At 41.7% G+C, this 21,866-nt stretch overlaps 2 protein-coding genes across 3 annotated transcripts in view; both read left to right on the forward strand.

Annotated features, from left to right (window-relative positions):
• HIPK1 (homeodomain interacting protein kinase 1) overlaps positions 1-17,055 on the forward strand; it is a 48,662-nt gene extending 31,607 nt beyond the window's left edge. Inside the window, exons 9-16 of one of the 2 annotated variants that reach the window (XM_010371975.2) lie at positions 1,536-1,657; positions 2,601-2,735; positions 5,366-5,508; positions 6,993-7,175; positions 7,667-7,873; positions 9,180-9,421; positions 11,052-11,182; positions 12,237-17,055. In XM_010371975.2, coding sequence (XP_010370277.2) covers positions 1,536-1,657; positions 2,601-2,735; positions 5,366-5,508; positions 6,993-7,175; positions 7,667-7,873; positions 9,180-9,421; positions 11,052-11,182; positions 12,237-12,725 — 1,652 coding nt within the window. In that variant the 3' untranslated portion in view covers positions 12,726-17,055. The remainder of the gene's footprint in view (positions 1-1,535; positions 1,658-2,600; positions 2,736-5,365; positions 5,509-6,992; positions 7,176-7,666; positions 7,874-9,179; positions 9,422-11,051; positions 11,183-12,236) is intronic. The other variant, XM_010371976.2, reaches the window with a different exon arrangement.
• Positions 17,056-18,681: 1,626 nt separating this feature from the next.
• Positions 18,682-21,538, forward strand: OLFML3 (olfactomedin like 3). The gene is made up of 3 exons (XM_010371974.1): positions 18,682-18,920; positions 19,619-19,904; positions 20,235-21,538. Exons 1-3 carry the CDS (start codon positions 18,807-18,809, stop codon positions 21,053-21,055), a joined length of 1,221 nt encoding a protein of 406 aa, XP_010370276.1. The 5' UTR covers positions 18,682-18,806; the 3' UTR covers positions 21,056-21,538.
• Positions 21,539-21,866: the final 328 nt, after the last annotated feature.

The raw sequence follows: 21,866 nt of genomic DNA on the forward strand, positions 1-21,866 counted from the left end.
GTATAATAGAAACTTAAATTCTTTATATTGCAAGTTTTTAAAGTACAGAAGCAACTGAAGACTCTCAAGTCTTGGCAAAAAGAATTGTCTTTAGTTGTGCTTTTCCCCAGAAGGAGATCTGTTTGTAGGAAAGATTTATTCAACATTTGTTCTAAGAGCATAATGAATAAAAAATAAGACATGGTCATTGTTATAAAGGCACTGTTACAAAGAAGAATTCTTGATTTTCTTAGCTGTCCATTAACTACAAAAGAGCCCTATTAGATGTCAATGACAAGAGTAGATTTCTAAAATAAGTAGAAGAAAGTTTCTATAAACCAGAGTGTCTGCTTTTAAAATATTCTTATGCTAGGCATAATTTTTTCAGTTCATGCCTGGTTAAGGATAAAATATATGTCTGATTTATGGACTAGGTTATATTTTTTTGAGGAATGGGGAAAAGTGTAAATAAAAAGGTAACTTAGATTATAAATTATTGAGCTTTTCATAATATTATCTGATTCTCTAAAAGTTATATTTAAGCCTTTGCTTTTAAAGATTAGAGTTTTAAAATCAAGTTTTTTTCCCCCTAGTGGATTAAAAAGTGAATAATGCTGGGCGCAGTGGCTGACACCTGTAATCCCAGCACTTTGGGAGGCCAGGGTGGGCAGATCACGAGGTCAAGAGTTCGAGACCAGCCTGGCCAACATGGTGAAACCCTGTCTCTACTAAAAATACAAAAATTAGACGGGTGTGGTGGTACGCGCCTGTAGTCCCAGCTACTTGGGAGGCTGTGGCAGAAGAATCGCTTGAACCTGGGAGGCAGAGGTTGCAGTGAGCCCAGATCACGCCTCTGCACTCCAGCCTGGGTGACAGAGCAAGACTCCGTCTCAAAAAAAAAAAAAACAAAAAGAAAAAGTGAATGTAATTTACTAAGTGAAGGCTTGTTTTTGCCTGTACTGTTAATGGAAATGGGATGAATATTGTGTTTTAAATTTTGTAGCATAAAAAAAATTTAGAATTCCTTTAAGCCAACCCTCGCTATATCAAACATCTTTCCATTAACCTAACCTGAGGGGAACAGTCTCCCTTTTCTTAACTTCCAAGACTTCTGTGAATGAAACTTCTTTTTTTTGGGGGGATGGAGTCTTGCTCTGTCGCCCAGGCTGGAGTGCAGTGGCCGGATCTCAGCTCACTGCAAGCTCTGCCTCCCGGGTTTACGCCATTCTCCTGCCTCAGCCTCCCGAGTAGCTGGGACTATAGGCGCCCGCCACCTCGCCTGGCTAGGTTTTTGTATTTTTAGTAGAGACGGGGTTTCACCGTGTTAGCCAGGATGGTCTCGATCTCCTGACCTCGTGATCCGCCCATCTCGGCCTCCCAAAGTGCTGGGATTACAGGCTTGAGCCACCGCGCCCAGCCTAACTTCTTTGTTTTAAGTGTCTAGGACTAAAACCTGAATAGTGGATTATTTGAACAGAAAAGCTGAAAACAAAATAATCTAAAACAGTACTCCCAGACCCAGCGAAACTATTTAACTGTGATGCTGTTTTCAACAGCTGGACTACAAGCAACAGCAAAGCATTCTGGATTCCCTGTGAGGATGGATAATGCTGTACCAATTGTACCCCAGGCACCAGCTGCTCAGCCACTACAGATTCAGTCAGGAGTTCTTACGCAGGTAAAAGCTAGAGCAATGTGGATACTCAATATTGCTAAACACTGTTGAGATTCAGATATTTTGTCCTAGAAAATGGTATTTCGTTTGACTCTAAGATCTTTCTTGGTCATGATTCAGTGGACTTAAAATGAAACATCTCTATGGAACAATATGCTCATTCCTAACACTATTGCAACTGTGCCATTGTCTTCCTTAGACTTGCAGGGAAAAATATCCAGACATTCTTGAGAAATGGTCTTCTGAGTAAGTTTAGTTTAATTTTGCGGGATGAAGTGTTTTTTTTTTCGTTGTTGTTGTTTTTTAAATGTTGGCGCTCATACAAAGATAAGTATATATGCAGCATTTTGATTCTAAAATATAAGGTTCCACTTTTGCACCGTTTGTGTCCCTTTTGCTCACTCTTAGAATATCACAGTTGAGAGGCTGGATCACATCAGGATGCCTCTTCACGTATTACATTCCTTCATTCCTTGTGTTTAACCAGACTGTAGAAAGCTTTAAAACTTTATACTTGCTATGGAACATTCGACTAAGATGATAGAGAAAATAGTGAAGTATTTAAATAGCAACAAACAGTATATTTTATATATTATATATAAATGTTTGTGGCCTATGACACATAGGAAATTCTCAAATCCAAAAACCCTATTTTGTGAACAGGAGGAAGAATTCTTAATAAATATCTTTGTTTCATAGAACTGATACCCTGAATCTAGCCCAAGGAGGATTCCTATATTTCTTTGTTTTAGGCCATTGGCATTTGACGTTGTGGGCCAGTGCTGTACAAAGTTGAAGGGGGAAAGTCGTGTTTGGTATATGCATTTTAGGTGCTATCAAATTACTGTTCATTGTCAGTAATAACTTGGGGGGAATGAGAACCCTTCTGAATCCAGATGTCCTGCCTCCGTGTTTGTTTCACTCACCTGCCTAATCTACGTTTCAGGGAAGCTGTACACCACTAATGGTAGCAACTCTCCACCCTCAAGTAGCCACCATCACACCGCAGTATGCGGTGCCCTTTACTCTGAGCTGCGCAGCCGGCCGGCCGGCGCTGGTTGAACAGACTGCTGCTGTACTGGTAATTCCCCTCACTTGATTGTGTTACTAACGGAGTTTCTTTGGTTTCTTTCTTTTTTGTTTTTTCCTGTTTGTTTTTGTTCTGTTTTTTTCTGGTTTATTTTTCAAAAAAAATTTTTAGCTTAGTCTTTGCAGAGGGCATGGAAGCATGTGCCATCTTGTGGCTGTGTTCTTGCTACATCTTTTAATGTCTCATTGTTTTCCTCCCCAACATTTGCTGTAGCACTGTCTGACTGATGGTTATGTGGCTCTGTAAGGAGCCAGATCCCTTGATTCTTCTTTGCCAGCCTAGTGTGATAAAAGCTCTCAATATAGCCTCAGAAGAGCTTCAACATTGTTACTTGTTTTCTGCCTTATCTTTTACCCTCTGATCCTTGAGCATGAAGGAAGTGGCCTTTAATTTGGCTCAGCTACAGGTACCCGGATGGCCAAAATTGAACTCCTTGCCAAGGTAGCTTTCTCCTTTTCTTGCTGTTTTAAGGTTCTAAAACTTTTCTGCATGTGGAAATGCTTGAGATGCTCTTAATTTATTGCTTTATCAGTTGATATTAACCATCTTTCTATGGACACATGAAGATAGCTCTTTTTGCCACTCAGGATCAGTGGCAGCTTATATCTTACATTTAAAGATATTCCCTTTAGAATGTATATCATATTGGAGGTCATATTGTTGGTTGAAATTAAAAGTGAACACATTTTTAGGAGTTTTGGGAGGAATTAATTATTTTACAAATAGGTTTTTATACAAACGTTGAAAGTATGGCCAACAAACTATGCAAATACATATGCAAATACAATATCTTTGTTATTAAAAGTCATGGGGAATAGTTACTTAATATAGCTGCAGTTGTAGTATTGGACTTAGAGATAGAAAAAAACAAGACTTTGAGGTGTGTTTCAGGATTTGTAACCTTAAGAGTGATTTTTTGGATGTGTTTTGGTTTATTTGGGGAGTTAGAATTGTTTATTGGATATCCAGCATTTTATCATTTGAAATTTAAAATTAGGTAAGCATCCAAAAACCTGAAAGGCACTATTGAATCCTGTTATTTCTCTGTTTTCAAAGTTGCTTTAATTTCATTTGTTGTTTCTTAACTATTCATGTGAGTGAAAACACTTCCAGAAACATACTTTGGTTGGAATTTGGTTTTCAGTTTAAAAGTCTTTGTCACTTCCAGATTAATTTTCTTGTGAGCATAAAACCTGAGTGTGAGGGAGTCAGGTATATTTCCAGCTTGATTGATCCAAGCCGCTGGTTTTAACTCACTCATCTGTAGTTTCGAGGTTGGAATGCTAGTTGACACTTCTCCTTTGCTGCTTCTCTTAAGTTTGCACTAGCCATTTGCTAAGCTTTGCATATTTTTGTTCTTCCTCTGTCAAAACAGTTCGTCGCTTGGAACGCCAGATTTCTGCCTCACGTTGGAATGTTATTTCTTGCTTTGTATTAAACTACATGCTTTGTCTTGTGCAGGTGTTGGCTTATGGAAAGACGCATGGTGTGACTTAACATACTTCTTTTATTTTTTGTTTTGTTTTGTTTTGTTTTAAATTCTGCTTATGGTAGCAGATGTGTTTGCAGTTTCTCTGCTTTGAAGGCTTCTTGTTTGGAACCAGTATTTGTAACGAGTGGATCTGTTACTTGCAGAAATATTTTTAAAACAGTGTGTTGATGGCCTTGCAATTTGAAATTCAAGAAACAGAACCATATGTACCCAGGCATTGTAGGTAATCGTACTGCAAAATTCAAGTTTAAAAAGGAAACTTCCAAATCTGTTTCCATTTTTTTTTTCAAAAAATGCCAGAATTTCTGTGAGGAAGAAGTACAGAAAACATTTGTTGCTCTGTTTATTGCAAGTGACATGGCTTTTTAAAAACTAGAAATCATGCATTTTCTTGTAGTGATTAGTTTTTATGTGGAAATATTCCTGCAAAGGATACATAAAAACATATTTTAGGTAACTATTAGAAACAAAGTATGATGCTTTCTGCATCTATTTCACAAACATCTTACTTTTAACCTTATTTTGAAATTCTATTATGTGGCTATAAATGATGAAGTTAGCTTTTTCTTGCTGGCGTAAGATTTTTTTTCCCAAAAGGATTAGGCCTTTGGTCATCCACATCTGGCTCCATTTTCCAAGTACTACCCTTTGAAAAAAGGGAACAGCTCTGCCCTTTGTTTTATGGGTTGAATTGATCTGATATCTTATCTGATTGGCAGTCAGATTAAAAAATTTTTAATCTCCAGGGAGTCCTCTTAACTCTTTCTAGGGATATATTTTAGAATTTTTGCAAAAATGAAACTCCAGCATTTAACCAGCTCTTATCTCTGAACCTTCGGACTCCTTTTCTCTACAGTATAATAGGAGCTCTTAACCGCAGGGATCTTCTTTTCTTTAATACCAAGGTGGTCAGGTTATGGGGGTGGGTGAAAGAAAGCAGTATGTTTTCTTTCCCCATTCATAAGACTTGTAACTTTGAGCCCCTCTGACCTTTCTTTTTTAATCTCTGCAAGTTAACAATCTACAAACAACTTCTTTTAAGATATGAATTTTTCTTTCTTTAAAAAAACAGAAGAAAAAGCCAAGAATGAATCAAGTCTGTATGTTTTTTGTGTGTGTTTCCTTACAGCAGGCGTGGCCTGGAGGGACTCAGCAAATTCTCCTGCCTTCAACTTGGCAACAGTTGCCTGGGGTAGCTCTACACAACTCTGTGCAGCCCACAGCAATGATTCCAGAGGCCATGGGGAGTGGCCAGCAGCTAGCCGACTGGAGGCAAGTGTTCTGTGTTACTCTGGGACATTTGTAAGGGCAGATCCCATAGGGTGGGAGCACTTGATAATAAGGAGAGACTAGTAAGAAAATAAAGGAAAATTTGACTCTGTTGGAATCCTTTAAGAACCCGTATCAGGCTAGGAGACGGTGTTATAAGAAAACTTTGAATATAGGAAAGCAATAGGTTCTTAAGAATCATTTCTTCTAGATTTTTTAAAGAGAGTCTTAAGTGATTAGAAACCATACAGTGAGATCCTAAAGCCTGATAATCTAGGTCCCCAACTTTATTTTTTATAATGAAAATCCTTTTTTCTTTTTTTAAATTTTTATGGTTACATAGTAGGTATGTATGTTTATGGGGTACATGAGATATTTTGACACAGGCATGCAATGTGAAATAAGTACATCATGGAGAATAGGGTGTCCATCCCCTCAAGCGTTTATCCTTTGAGTTACAAACAATCCAGTTACACTCTTTAAGTCATTTTAAAATGTACAATTAAGTTATTACTGACTGTAGTCACCTATTGTGCTATCAAATAGTAGGTCTTATTCTTTTTTTTTTTTTTTTTTGTGCCCATTAACCATCCCTACCTCCTCACTAACCCTCTACTACTCTTACCAGCCTCTGGTAACCATCCTACTCTCTATGTCCATGAATTAAATTGTTTTGATTTTTAGATCTCATAAATAAGTGAGAACATGTGGTTTGTCTTTCTGTGTCTGGTTTATTTCACTTAATGAACTTGAGTTCCATCCATGTTGTTGCAAATGACAGGATCTTATTCTTTTTGTGGCTGAATAGTACTCCATTGTGTATATGTACCACATTTTCTTTATCCGTTCATCTGTTGATGGACACTTAGGCTTCTTCCAAATCTTACTGTGAACAGTGCTGCAACATAGGAGTGCAGATATCTCTTTGATATACTTATTTCCTTTCTTTTGGGTATATACCCAGCAGTGGGATTGCTGGATCGTATGGTAGCTCAATTTTTAGTTTTTACAGGAGCCTCCAAACTGTTCTTCATAATAGTTGTACTAACTTAACATTCCTACTGTGTACAGTTGTTCCCTTTTCTCCATATCCTTGGCAGCATTTATTATTGCTTGTCGTTTGGATATAAGCCATTTTAACTGGGGTGAGATAATATCTTATTGCAGTTTTGATCTGCATTTCTCTAATGATCAGAGATGTTGAGCACCTTTTCATATGCCCGTTTGTCATTTGTAAGTCATCTTTTGGAAAATGTCTATTCAAATATTTTGCCCATTTTTTGATCGTATTATTAGATTTTTTTTTCCATAGAGTTGTTTGAGCTGCTTATATATTCTGGTTATTAATCCCTTATCAGATGGTAGGTACTCAACTTTGAAAAAATAAATGCAGCTGCATTTTGGCTAATTGCTTTTGATGTCTCTTTGGTCCTGATTCTTCATTGGTTTTGGAATTCACTCTTCTCTCTTTCTTTCTGTTGGTACAGGAATGCCCACTCTCATGGCAACCAGTACAGCACTATCATGCAGCAGCCATCCTTGCTGACTAACCATGTGACATTGGCCACTGCTCAGCCTCTGAATGTTGGTGTTGCTCATGTTGTCAGACAACAGCAATCCAGTTCCCTCCCTTCGAAGAAGAATAAGCAGTCAGCTCCAGTCTCTTCCAAGTGAGTCTGTGTTACAGCTGATAGTTAAAACTGTGCCAATTTGAGAGATATGTTGCCTTGCATTTGGAATATTTTATAGACATATCATATAGATATGAAGCAGCAAGTCGCTGCCAAATTGAGGAAGAGCAAATCATTTCATCTGCACATGTACACCAGGTGTGTCCTGGTTATGATGGTCCTTTCTCTCTGCTGCCACTTTGAATCTGGGGCATTTTATGATGTTTTTATTTTACTTTACAGAGTGAAATTTAGTCCTGGGATAAAGGACTCATAAAAGTAAAATGTCTTTTGTATTTTGGTGTTCTTGTCCCTGGAAACTCTTGCCAGCATGGTGCTTATTTTCATTGGAACTTGTATAGTTAAATGTATTTGCTTAATGATTATGTAAAAAGGAATCAACGAGTAAATTGGAAAGCAGTCTGGGGAAAAGATGTACAATTTGGAAGGCCAAGGACTGAATCATCTTTCCATGTGAACTTTTCCTACAGGTCCTCTCTAGATGTTCTGCCTTCCCAAGTCTATTCTCTGGTTGGGAGCAGTCCCCTTCGCACCACATCTTCTTATAATTCCTTAGTCCCTGTCCAGGATCAGCATCAGCCCATCATCATTCCAGATACTCCCAGCCCTCCTGTGAGTGTCATCACTATCCGAAGTGACACTGATGAGGAAGAGGACAACAAATACAAGCCCAGTAGGTAAGATAAGTGAACGGTTCCTGGCTCTGTTGGTCTTAGACTGTTGGCTTCAGGCAAGTGGGCCCAGTTTGGCCTGTGAAAGAAAGGACCAGCAGGGCACGGTGGCTCACGCCTGTAATCCCAGCACTTTGGGAGCTTGAAGCCAGAAGATCACCGGAGGTCAGGAGTTCAAGACCAGCCTGGCCAACATGGCAACACCCTGTCTCTATTCAACATACAAAAATTAGCAGAGCGTGGTAGCACATGTTTGTATCCCAGCTACTAGGGAGGCTGAGGCAGGAGAATCACTTGAACCCAGGAGGCAGAGGTTTCAGTGAGCTGAGATCGTGCCACTGTACTCCAGCCTGAGTGACAGAGCAAGACTGCATCCCCTTCCACCCCCACCCCAAAAAAAGGGCCGAAGAAAAAGGTATTTTGGAAGCATAGCCTTCGATGGGGCTTTTGGTGTTGGGCATACAGAAGAGGGAATGATCTCTTGCTTTTACCTGAGAAGGTAGGATTCACACATGAAAGTAACTTAGGAGACTTTACAGAGTCATACGTAAATGAAGTTTAAGTGAACTTGGAAGAGAAAATTTCGAATGAATTTAGAGCCTGTTAGTTCAAAAGGACCAATTGTAAGATGGTAGAAGCAATATACAGGAGGTGTTAGAGGTGTGGACTCTGAAGTCATTCTGTCCTGGGTCTGAATCCTGTCTTCACCACTCATCACTTCTTGTGTGACCCTGGGCAAGTTCCTCATCTCCCTATTCTTTAGTTCCCTCATCTGCAAAATGGTGTTAATAGTACCTACTTCATAGGATTGTTGTAAGGATTCAGTGAGATGTATGTAGAGCATGAGAGTAGTGCTTGATACGTAAGTACTCAGAAGTTAACTGCTGCTAATATTACCTTTATTATTACCATCTTTATCATCATTGTTATCATGGGAGAACCAGAGACAGATCATCTAAGAAACATTGCTTAAAAGGGCAATTGAAGCTCGGTATGGTGGCGCATGCCTGTAATCCTAGCACTTTGGGAGGCCAAAGCAGGAAGTCACTTGAGCCCAGGAATTTGTGACCAGCCTGGGAAACATTGTGAGATCTCATCACTACAAAAGATAAAAACAGTTGGGCATGGTGGTACACACCTGTAGTCCCAGCTACTCGGGAGGCTAAGATGGGAGGATAGCTTGAGCCCAGGAGGTTGAGGTTGCAGCAAACTGTGATCACTCCACTGCACTCCAGCCTGGGTGACAGAACAAGACCCTGTCACACACACAAAAAAGAACAATTCAATTTTCATGTATTTTTCTTTTCCTCAGCTCTAGCCTGAAGCCAAGGTCTAATGTCATCAGTTATGTCACTGTCAATGATTCTCCAGACTCTGACTCTTCTTTGAGCAGCCCTTATTCCACTGATACCCTGAGTGCTCTCCGAGGCAATAGTGGACCCGTTTTGGAGGGGCCTGGCAGAGTTGTGGCAGATGGCACTGGCACCCGCACCATCATTGTGCCTCCACTGAAAACTCAGCTTGGTGACTGCACTGTAGCAACCCAGGCCTCAGGTAAGTGTATCTTCACAACTTGAGTTGAATTCTCCTTTGATGTGTGTATGCTTAAATATTTTGCCATAATCCACTTATGTCAGTGGTAGAGACCAGTGGTTTAGACATTCTTAAAGAGTCCTTAATTCAGAAATCAGTTCCCTGCACAATGGGAAATTATTTTTGGCCATCACTTTATCTTCCTGTGTTTATTTTGCTTGGATTAATGCACAAATGAGATTGTAGTCTCAGAAACACATTCAGTGCTGATGGGAGAAAGCAGACAAGACGTGTGATATTGCCAGAAGTATTAGGCAATTAGGTTTGCCATAGATGATTTGAATTTGGCAATCGAGATGTAGACAGGACTTGATAATACTGAAAATGACTACAAAAGTGTTTTGGAAAACAGTTATATTCTTTAGATTTTTTTTCTCACCCAGTGTCATAGCAGTGATGCTTTTGTTGGTTCTATTACCAACCCAATGACTTCCATCTTCTTTGCTCTGATACATACTGGACTTAGGCTCCCTGGTTCAGTTATTGTGTTAGTTGGGTAATAGTAGCTGCAGTAACAAATCCTAGATTTTTGTAGCATAACATAGTAGAATTTTACTTCTCTCTCATATAACTTCTTGGTACAAGTGTTTGATTCCTGAGCATCCAGTCAGAAGGAGAAAGTTTGAAGGAGGCACACACATGGTTTAATCTCTTTAGCCTGGAAATAAGTGGAAATAGTGAATACTTCTCACATGGCTCCACCTAGATGCAAGTGAGCCCAGGCAATGTAGTCTTGTCAAGGCAGCTGCTTTTCAGTGACAACTTCATACCAAGAAAGGGGTTGGTGAAGTTTAGGTATCAACATAAACCTGGGCCATACCTGTAAAAATTATGTTTTATTATGTATTATCTTACTGCCATAGACATAAACAGGGTTATAATTTGAGGGTATTGTGTTACACCTCTGTGTGATTCTTTTCAGAAGTAGACAGTTGTCCCATTGCAGACAAGGGAGAAAGCTTCCTGATGCCAGGCTACTGAACAGAATTATTAGGACCTCCATGCGCTCTTGGGTCCAGAGAATATAGGCTATCACATGAAACACTGAATGGATGCTCTGGTTTTCCTAATGGGAACACAGAAGCAAGCAAAATTTCACATTCAGCTGTCCTGTAATTTCTTAGAATTTGAAGACAGTAAGTGCCCGAGATATAATTTTGCCTTCTTTTAAACCCTCTTGACACTTTAATATCCTAAGAATTGCCAATAGCTTTCTCAGCTTCATATTGTCATTTCTGTGCTTGTTGAATCCCTTCCTACATAAAACTATAAACTCTTAGAGAGAGGGACGGTGTCTTAGCATATTTGTATTTCCAGTCCTTCCTTGTATATAACAAAGAGATTATAGTTATAATATTTATAATATTGATTTAAGTGAACAAATCTCCTATGTGGAGATTTGTGCCAAGACAGAAAAGAAATGGGTGATACAGGTTATTTTCTTCTGGGATAAATAGAATTGAGGAAGTAAGACATACATGAGACCTTAATGCTTGCAAACTACATACAAATGTGGACTAATTAATATGATGCCATCTGAGGTTAGCTCAGTGATGTCTACTCATAACTATTAAGCCTGATGCTTTTTTAGGTCTCCTGAGCAATAAGACCAAGCCAGTAGCTTCAGTGAGTGGGCAGTCATCTGGATGCTGTATCACCCCCACAGGGTATCGAGCTCAACGCGGGGGGACCGGTGCAGCACAGCCACTCAACCTTAGCCAGGTAAGCGCTACGGGCTACTGCCTTCTCTTTGGGCCCTGCACTGTTGTTACTTTCTGGAGAACCCTGCTTCTGGCTGGATGCTGAATAAAGCCAAATGAAGCCCCTTTTGTGTCAAATAATTTTGTGTTCTGTGGCTTACGTCGTACCGCATGTGCTGCATCTCATCATTCACTCTTTGTGTTCAGGATGTACATTCTAGGTTTTCCATCAAACCTCCCTAAGTCTACCCTGGAAAGTTAGAGAAACGTCTGGGATTTAGAAAGAGCCTGGGAAGTTTAACCATGTCTGTGATAGGCATATGCTTTGAGATCAGATTCTCTTTATCCCCCAGGCCGTGAGTAAGCTGATCCTTACCTTGTTTACTTGAGTCAAGAGACTGAAAAGCTCACTGGCCACCAAATTCAACTGGTTCTAGGTCCTGCTTGTTGCTAGAAGTCTGGGATTTGGGACTTCCCCACTCTCCGAACACCCCCTGCCCCAACCCACCCTTCTACTTCTTTCATTACCTTATTTGTGTTCATTCTTAGAGGCTAAAATTCGAGTGCTTGTATGATGTCCACCAGTAGTGAGAAAGTTCAATATGAGGGTGTGTGAGAGAGAGCACATGCAAGTGAAAATGTAAGTTTGAGTTAGTGTATGTATTTTAGGCTCCACATTTCAAGAGGGGTATGAAGAACTTAGAGGAGAAGAACAAAAGAAAGCAATGGTAAGAAATAAAGGTTAGGAAAAATTCAAATTTACTGATGCCAGAATAGGGTGAGTTGAGTCACCAGTTATTAAATTGCAGGAGTGGGGAATCCTGTGGTCTCTTGATTCTCCCTCTTCCTGTCATACTTACAAGCAAACTGCTGCTACCTGAGCCAGGTTAGGATCTATCTTGCTAAGAGGCAGAAGGAGGGGTGGCTGATTTCTGACAGCATTCAATGCCAGTCTGGGAGATTATGTGCTGTACCCATTCGGAAACAGTACAAGTCAGGACCTGAGCTCTTAACTTGGCCTTTCGTGCCCTGAACCAGAGTGACCTCAAGATTCCTCACTTCCTTCTTTCTTCCAGAACCAGCAGTCATCGGCGGCTCCAACCTCACAGGAGAGAAGCAGCAACCCAGCCCCCCGCAGGCAGCAGGCGTTTGTGGCCCCTCTCTCCCAAGCCCCCTACACCTTCCAGCATGGCAGCCCGCTACACTCTACGGGGCACCCACACCTTGCCCCAGCGCCTGCTCACCTGCCAAGCCAGGCTCATCTGTATACGTATGCTGCCCCCACTTCTGCTGCTGCACTGGGCTCAACCAGCTCCATTGCTCATCTTTTCTCCCCACAGGGTTCCTCAAGGCATGCTGCAGCCTATACCACTCACCCTAGCACTTTGGTGCACCAGGTCCCTGTCAGTGTTGGGCCCAGCCTCCTCACTTCTGCCAGCGTGGCCCCTGCTCAGTACCAACACCAGTTTGCCACCCAATCCTACATTGGGTCTTCCCGAGGCTCAACAATTTACACTGGATACCCGCTGAGTCCTACCAAGATCAGCCAGTATTCCTACTTATAGTTGGTGAGCATGAGGGAGGAGGAGTCATGGCTACCTTCTCCTGGCCCTGAGTTCTTAATATTGGGCTATGGTGAGATCCTCCTTTACCCTCTTGAAACTTCTTAGCCAGCAACTTGTTCTGCAGGGGCCCACTGAAGCAGAAAGTTTTTCTCTGGGGGAACCTGTCTCAGTGTTGACTGCATTGTTGTAGTCTCCCAAAGTTTGCCCTATTTTTAAATTCTTTATTTTTGTGACAGCAATTTTGGTACTTGGAAGAGTTCAGATGCCCATCTTCTGCAGTTACCAAGGAAGAGAGATTGTTGTGAAGTTACCCTCTGAAAAATATTTTGTCTCTCTGACTTGATTTCTATAAATGCTTTTAAAAACAAGTGAAGCCCCTCTTTATTTCGTTTTGTGTTATTGTGATTGCTGGTCAGGAAAAATGCTGATAGAAGGAGTTGAAATCTGATGACAAGAAAAGAAAAATCATTACTTTTTGTTTATAAACTCAGACTTACTTGCCTATTTTATTTTAAAAGCAGCTTACACAAGTCTGTATTTTTACTATCAGGCATTTCTCCTCAAAATCTCATCTTTGTTTATTGGACATTTAAACTTACAGAGTTTCAGTTTTGTTTTAATGTCATATTATACTTAATGGGTAATTGTTATTTTTGCAAAACTGGTTACGTATTACTCTATGTTACTATTGGGATTCTCTCAATTGCTCCTGTGTGTGTTATAAAGTAGTGTTTAAAAGGCAGCTCACCATTTGCTGGTAACTAAATGTGAGAGAATCCATATCTGTGTGAAAACACCAAGTATTCTTTTTAAATGAAGCACCATGAATTCTTTTTTAAATTATTTTTTAAAAGTCTTTCTCTCTCTGATTCAGCTTAAATTTTTTTATTGTAAAAGCCATTAAGGTGGTTATTATTATATGGTGATGGTTGTTTTATTATATGCAAAATCTCTGTCTGTTATGAGATACTGGCATTGATGAGCTTTGCCTAAAGATTAGTATGAATTTTCAATATTACACCTCTGTGTTTTGCTCATCTCTCCCTTCTGTTTTATGTGATTTGTTTGGGGAGAAAGCTAAAAAAACCTGAAACCAGATAAGAACATTTCTTGTGTATAGCTTTTATACTTTAAAGTAGCTTCCTTTGTATGCCAGCAGCAAATTGAATGCTCTCTTATTAAGACTTATACAATAAGTGCATGTAGGAATTGCAAAAAATATTTTAAAAATTTATTACTGAATTTAAAAATATTTTAGAAGTTTTGTAATGGTGGTGTTTTAATATTTTACATAATTAAATATGTACATATTGATTAGAAAAATATAACAAGCAATTTTTCCTGCTAACCCAAAATGTTATTTGTAATCAAATGTGTAGTGATTACACTTGAATTGTGTACTTAGTGTGTATGTGATCCTCCAGTGTTATCCGGGAGATGGATTGATGTCTCCGTTGTATTTAAACCAAAATGAACTGATACTTGTTGGAATGTATGTGAACTAATTGCAATTATATTAGAGCATATTACTGTAGTGCTGAATGAGCAGGGGCATTGCCTGCAAGGAGAGGAGACCCTTGGAATTGTTTTGCACAGGTGTGTCTGGTGAGGAGTTTTTCAGTGTGTGTCTCTTCCTTCCTTTTCTCCCTCCTTCCCTTATTGTAGTGCCTTATATGATAATGTAGTGGTTAATAGAGTTTACAGTGAGCTTGCCTTAGGATGGACCAGCAAGCCCCCGGGGACCCTAAGTTGTTCACGGGATTTATCAGAACAGGATTAGTAGCTGTGTTGTGTAAATGCATTGTTCTCAGTTTCCCTGCCAACATTGAAAAATAAAAACAGCAGCTTTTCTCCTTTACCACCACCTCTACCCCTTTCCATTTTGGATTCTCAGCTGAGTTCTCACAGAAGCATTTTCCCATGTGGCTCTCTCACTGTGCATTGCTACCTTGCTTCTGTGAGAATTCAGGAAGCAGGTGAGAGGAGTCAAGCCAATATTAAATATGCATTCTTTTAAAGTATGTGCAATCACTTTTAGAATGATTTTTTTTTTTCCTTTTCCCATGTGGCAGTCCTTCCTGCAAATAGTTGACATTCCTAGTAAAATATTTGCTTGTTGAAAAAACGTATAACAGATGAGTTTATACCAAAGAGCCTATTGTATTGCTTACCGTGTCCCCACACTATGAGGAGGAGTTTTGTGGTGCCGCTGGTGACAAGGAGCTCACAGAAAGGTTTCTTAGCTGGTGAAGAATATAGAGAAGGAACCAAAGCCTGTTGAGTCACTGAGGCTTTTGAGGTTTCTTTTTTAACAGCTTGTAGAGTCTTGGGGCCCTTCAAGCTGTGAAATTGTCCTGGTACTCTCAGCTCCTGCATGGATCTGGGTCAAGTAGAAGGTACTGGGGATGGGGACATTCCTGCCCATAAAGGATTTGGGGAAAGAAGGTTAATCCTAAAATACAGGTGTGTTCCATCTGAATTGAAAATGATATATTTGAGATATAATTTTAGGACTGGTTCTATGTAGATAGAGATGGTGTCAAGGAGGTGCAGAATGGAGATGGGAGATTTCATGGAGCCTGGTCAGCCAGCTCTGTACCAGGTTGAACACCGAGGAGCTGTCAAAGTATTTGGAGTTTCTTCATTGTAAGGAGTAAGGGCTTCCAAGATGGGGCAGGTAGTCAGTACAGCCTACCAGGAACATGTTGTGTTTTCTTTATTTTTAAAAATCATTATATTGAGTTGTGTTTTCAGCACTATATTGGTCAAGATAGCCAAGCAGTTTATATAATTTCTGTCACTAGTGTCATACAGTTTTCTGGTCAACATCTGTGATCTTTGTGTCTCCTTTTTGCCAAGCACATTCTGATTTTCTTGTTGGAACACAGGTCTGGTTTCTAAAGGACAAATTGTTTTGTTCCTTGCCTTTTTTCTATAAGGGACAAGATTTGTTGTTTTTGTAAGAAATGAGATGCAGGAAACAAAACCAAACCACATTCCTGCCCCCAGTCCAATAAGCAGATACCACTTAAGATAGGAGTCTAAACTCCACAGAAAAGGATAATACCAAGAGCTTGTATTGTTACCTTAATCACTTGACTAGCAGTGTGTGGCTTTAAAAACTTTAGAGATTTTTCAGTCTTAGTCTGCAAACTGGCATTTCCGATTTTCCAACATAAAAATCCACCTGTGTCTGCTGAATGTGTATGTATGTGCTCAATGTGGCTTTAGATTCTGTCCCTGGGGCTTAACATTGTTGGCCCTGACAGGAAGGGAGGAAGCCCAGTGAATTTAGTGAGCAGCTGGCCTGGGTCACAGTGACCTGACCTCAAACCAGCTTAAGGCTTTAAGTCCTCTCTCCGAACTTGCATTTCCAGCTTCTTCCTTTCCAGGTGAGAGAAGAAGCGGGGAAGGGTTCAGTGTAGCCACTCTGGGTTCATAGGGACACTTGGTCACTCCAGAGTTTTTAATAGCTCTCAGGAGGTGATATTATTTTCAGTGCTCAGCTGAAATACCAACCCCAGGAATAAGAACTCCATTTCAAACAGTTCTGGCCATTCTGAGCCTGCTTTTGTGATTGCTCATCCATTGTCCTCCACTAGAGGGGCTAAGCTTGACTGCCCTTGGCCAGGCAAGCACAGTAATGTGTGTTTTATTCAGCATTATTATGCAAAAATTCACTAGTTGAGATGGTTTGTTTTAGGATAGGAAATGAAATTGCCTCTCAGTGACAGGAGTGGCCCGAGCCTGCTTCCTATTTTGATTTTTTTTTTTTTTAAACTGATAGATGGTGCAGCATGTCTACATGGTTGTTTGTTGCTAAACTTTATATAATGTGTGGTTTCAATTCAGCTTGAAAAATAATCTCACTACATGTAGCAGTACATTATATGTACATTATATGTAATGTTAGTATTTCTGCTTTGAATCCTTGATATTGCAATGGAATTCCTACTTTATTAAATGTATTTGATATGCTAGTTATTGTGTGTGATTTAAACTTTTTTTGCTTTCTCCCTTTTTTTGGTTGTGCGCTTTCTTTTACAACAAGCCTCTAGAAACAGATAGTTTCTGAGAATTACTGAGCTATGTTTGTAATGCAGATGTACTTAGGGAGTATGTAAAATAATCATTTTAACAAAAGAAATAGATATTTAAAATTTAATACTAACTATGGGAAAAGGGTCCATTGTGTAAAACATAGTTTATCTTTGGATTCAATGTTTGTCTTTGGTTTTACAAAGTAGCTTGTATTTTCAGTATTTTCTACATAATATGGTAAAATGTAGAGCAATTGTAATGCATCAATAAAATGGGTAAATTTTCTGAATCGTGGCTGTTTTTGACTTCTGTTATAGGATATAAAGGGGATCAATAAATGACGTCTTTGAAAGTGGCTAAGCATATTATATTTGAGCATCAGTAGAGTACTAGAGACAATTTCATTCTTCATACAAATCTCCATACTGGAAATGAATAGGGTTTGGCAGGGAATACTTCCCAAGAATTCAGTGTCCAGGGCCCTTACTTCACATCATCTGGATCTGACCCTTTGAAAGAGGTAGAAGATATCTGAGACAGGCTAATTAAGCTTTGTTTCCTAGTATATTTTGCCAAATAGCAGTAGCAGAATGAAAAGATGAGTCACCACAGGAAGCTGCTATTTTTCCCCTCCTTTCAAGCTGTACTGTTAAGAGTCATGGTTCTTTTTAGAGAAGGAACCTCTCTGATCAGATTCTCTTGATTCTAAAGTGAGTAGAATTTCTCCCGATAAATAAATAGGGGGTTGTTTGGATTAATGACTGCAGGTCTCTGAGTAAATACTCTATTTGATTTTTTTTTGGACCTGTGTGTCAGGCCATGTCTACCTTATGGTGGCCATTAATTCATTTTGGATGCTCCTGCTGCCTTAGTTGGGGTATGGAAATGAGAAACACTCAGAAATACCCTTTTGGACCACAACCGAGAGAAATAACCAACAGTCTTTTATCCCAGTGGTAAGGGGGTCAGAATACACTGATTTAGACTGCAACCACATACATACATGTATATGTATTTCAGATTCTGTCCCCCCCCCGCAATAAATGAATGTATAGTAAATTAATGTGAACTCATTGAACACTCCTCAGTTTTGGTGAGAGAATATACCTGGCCTCTTTCAAGCAAAGGAAAGCCATGTAAAACAGCGCTGCTGTCAGCCTTCCTTCCAGACAATCAAGAGTTAATTTACTAACTTCTCAGTGACCTCTTTTTTTTTTTTTTTTTTTTTTAAATCTCAGTTATATTTTCTTCCTTGGGCTAAATCAGAGAGAGATTTGCATAGCCAACCCAAGCCTATCCAAAATAGTAATTGGATAGTCTTGGGGGAAATCTGCATTTTAGTGGTGAAAACCCCTGTAAATTCAATATATTTGGCTTTTGTGGAAAATTTTCCTCGTGGGGTGAAGTCTAAGCCTTAGTTTCTATATTAATCATGAGAGATGACACTAGGTGCTTAGCACAAGGTGGCGCCAATGAGCTTTAGACTAAGTTGGGCTTGACCACTTGGGCCTTTTTTTTTCCTGCTTCCTCCCCTCAAATCTCACCTCCCCAGCTTCCAGCTTCTACTGAACACGGCTGAAAACAACCCACTCATTGCAGGGAAGGGAAGGATTAATGAAAGATGATAGTTTCTTAAGAGGTCAGCACTGGTGAAACTTTCCTGAAACAGGAATGGCGTTCGCTGAGTTTTCTCTGGGGTCTCTGCTTCCTGCAGCTAGCTTCCCTGCTTGACTGCCCAGAGGCCTCTGCCTTTGGGTTTCCATCTCTTTCCCCTCCAGGGGAGCCTACAGCCTAGGCGGGAGGTGGTTAAGGCTTCTGGCTGCTGTGCAATGGGGCCATCTGTGTTTGATCAATCCTGGCGGAAAGGAGGGGGTGGGGATTGTAAAGAGACTGAAAGCATTCCAGAGTAGTGAGAGAGACCCAGAGATCAGAAAGAGAGAAGGCACCGCCCCCACCCCGCCTCCAAAGCTAACCCTCAGGCTTGAGGGGAAGAGGCCGACTGTAAGTTCCTTCTACTCTGGCACCACTCTCCCGGCTGCCATGGGGCCCAGCACCCCTCTCCTCATCTTCTTCCTTTTATCATGGTCGGGACCCCTTCAAGGACAGCAGCACCACCTGGTGGAGTACATGGAACGCCGACTAGCTGCTTTAGAGGTGAGGGACCCCTTTCTCTTCCAGCCCAGCCTAGAAGGATTCCAGGTCTATTGGTTCAACCAGTTTGTTAGGGATCTGGGGATAACAAGAAAGGGCTCTGTAAGACTACAGAAAATTCTCCCATAATAAGAAGACCTTCAGAATGACAAGCCCTCCTCTTTCCCCACATAGAACAATTCCAAAGCAAATAGATTTTTGCGTTTTAACTCTGGGATTAGATAGAAGAAGGGGGCAGAGTGGAAACGAGAACCAAGATTGTGGGGCTGCATCTCCGGAGGAGCTGATAATTCTGTTGAAGTTGGAGGTTCCCAGGGAACCTATAATTCCCTGTCTTTTTAACAGGTTGAGATCTGTAGCATTTTAGTTCCCAGAGGATAATTGCTAAGGGAACAGAGACCTCTTCACACCTTCATGCGCTTAGACCTGCCTAGAGGCTCAGGTGACTCAGTGGCACTGCTCACAGAGAACATGGGCTGGAGGACATGGAGTCAGGGTAGGGGCCTAGGTGAATCTCAGCTAGGCTCTTTGCACATTTAGCACCTCTGCACATCTGGTTTCCTTTTCTGCAGGAATGGAAGGGGATATTGAAGCCTGGCTGAGTTTTCTCTTTTTTTCCCATTCCTGACTCCCGAGTTGGGCCTCTCCCTGCCTGGGAGTTGTAACCCTGCAGCCTCCCTCCTGATCCCTCATCCCTTCAGGAACGGCTGGCCCAGTGCCAGGACCAGAGTAGTCGGCATGCTGCTGAGCTGCGGGACTTCAAGAACAAGATGCTGCCACTGCTGGAGGTGGCAGAGAAGGAGCGGGAGGCGCTCAGAACTGAGGCTGACACCATCTCTGGGAGAGTAGATCGTCTGGAGCGGGAGGTGGACTATCTGGAGACCCAGAACCCAGCTCTGCCCTGTGTAGAGTTAGATGAGAAGATGACTGGAGGCCCTGGGACCAGAGGCAAGGGAAGAAGAAATGAGAAGTATGATATGGTGACAGGTAAATGATCTGAAAGCAGGTCCCTAAATCTCTCAGAACCGATACTCTTCCTTCCTTGCTTCTTACTCTTTTTTTCTCTTTGTCCCAGTCCATTGTGGCTCTGTCTTCTGGAATCTGTTTCAGGGAGACCTCTGTAATGCCAGGTCTATTAAGGAGAGGTTCTGGGGATCCAGGCTGCTGTGGTACCCGCTCTTTCTCAATTCTCCCTAAGAGTGGAGGCATCCACTGGGCAAATGCTCACTATTCTCCAGATCGCCTACCCTGGGGGAGTTCCTGCTGGAGGCATCTAATTCTTGCCTCTATTTCCTTTTCCTGTGCTTTTCTCATCAGACTGTGGCTACACAATCTCTCAAGTGAGATCAATGAAGATTCTGAAGCGATTTGGTGGCCCAGCTGGTCTATGGACCAAGGATCCACTGGGGCAAACAGAGAAGATCTACGTGTTAGATGGGACACAGAATGACACAGCCTTTGTCTTCCCAAGGCTGCGTGACTTCACCCTTGCCATGGCTGCCCGGAAAGCTTCCCGAGTCCGGGTGCCCTTTCCCTGGGTAGGCACAGGGCAGCTGGTATATGGTGGCTTTCTTTATTTTGCCCGGAGGCCTCCTGGAAGACCTGGCGGGGGTGGTGAGCTGGAGAACACTTTGCAGCTCATCAAATTCCACCTGGCAAACCGGACAGTGGTGGACAGCTCAGTATTCCCAGCAGAGGGGTTGATTCCCCCATACGGCCTGACAGCAGACACCTACATTGACCTGGCAGCTGATGAGGAAGGTCTTTGGGCTGTCTATGCCACCCGAGAGGATGACAGGCACTTGTGTCTGGCCAAGTTAGATCCACAGACACTGGACACAGAGCAGCAGTGGGACACACCATGTCCCAGAGAGAATGCTGAGGCTGCCTTTGTCATCTGTGGGACCCTCTATGTCGTCTATAACACCCGTCCTGCCAGTCGGGCCCGCATCCAGTGCTCCTTTGATGCCAGCGGCACCCTGAGCCCTGAACGGGCAGCACTCCCTTATTTTCCCCGCAGATACGGTGCCCATGCCAGCCTCCGCTATAATCCCCGAGAACGCCAGCTCTATGCCTGGGATGATGGCTACCAGATTGTCTATAAGCTGGAGATGAGGAAGAAAGAGGAGGAGGTTTGAGGAGCTAGCCTTGTTTTTGCATCTTTCTTACTCCCATACATTTATATTATATCCCCACTAAATTTCCTGTTCCTCATTCTTCAAATGTGGGCCAGTTGTGGCTCAAATCCTCTACATTTTTAGCCAATGGCAATCAAATTCTTGCAGCTCCTTTGTTTCATACAGAACTCCAGATCCTGAGTAATCCTTGTAGAGCTCAAAGAGTCAAAACCCTCAGTGTTCCCTCCTGCTCTCCTGCCCCACGTCGACAAATTTCAGACTAAGATGACCCAGACCCAGAGCGCTAACCTTGTATGGGGGCAGGCCCCAGGAGCAGGCAGCAGTGTTCTTGCCCTCAGAATGACTTGGGGAGGGAGAAATAGGAGGGGACGTCCAGCTCTACCCTCTCTTCCTCACTCCTCCCTTCAGTGTCCTGAGGAACAGGACTTTCTCCACACTGTTTTGTATTGCAACATTTTGCATTAAAAGGAAAATCCACTACTCCTCTCCTGTGTTTGTTTGGGTAGCCCTCAGATCAAACTTCCCCCGACCATCCATTTTCTCCCTCCCAACCCATCTGCACTCCTTGAGTCATATTAAGGACTTGGCTGGACTCCCTTTGCTGAGGAAGAGTTTACAGTGAGGTGCCTGGGGGAATCGGCAGAATCCCGCCACTTTAGGAGGCTGGGCGAAAGGCCTCCTTCCACACCCACTGCCATCCACAGCAGCCAATCCACAGCAGCCATCCCAGAACCTCAGTGGCACCGTGCCTCTGACTGTGAGACACTGGGGCCCAGGGCAGAGCTTCCAATTCCGATTCTCAGAGGACTTT

Source organism: Rhinopithecus roxellana, chromosome 8 (genome assembly GCF_007565055.1).
Source record: "Rhinopithecus roxellana isolate Shanxi Qingling chromosome 8, ASM756505v1, whole genome shotgun sequence".
NCBI classification, from domain to species: Eukaryota; Metazoa; Chordata; class Mammalia; order Primates; family Cercopithecidae; genus Rhinopithecus; species Rhinopithecus roxellana.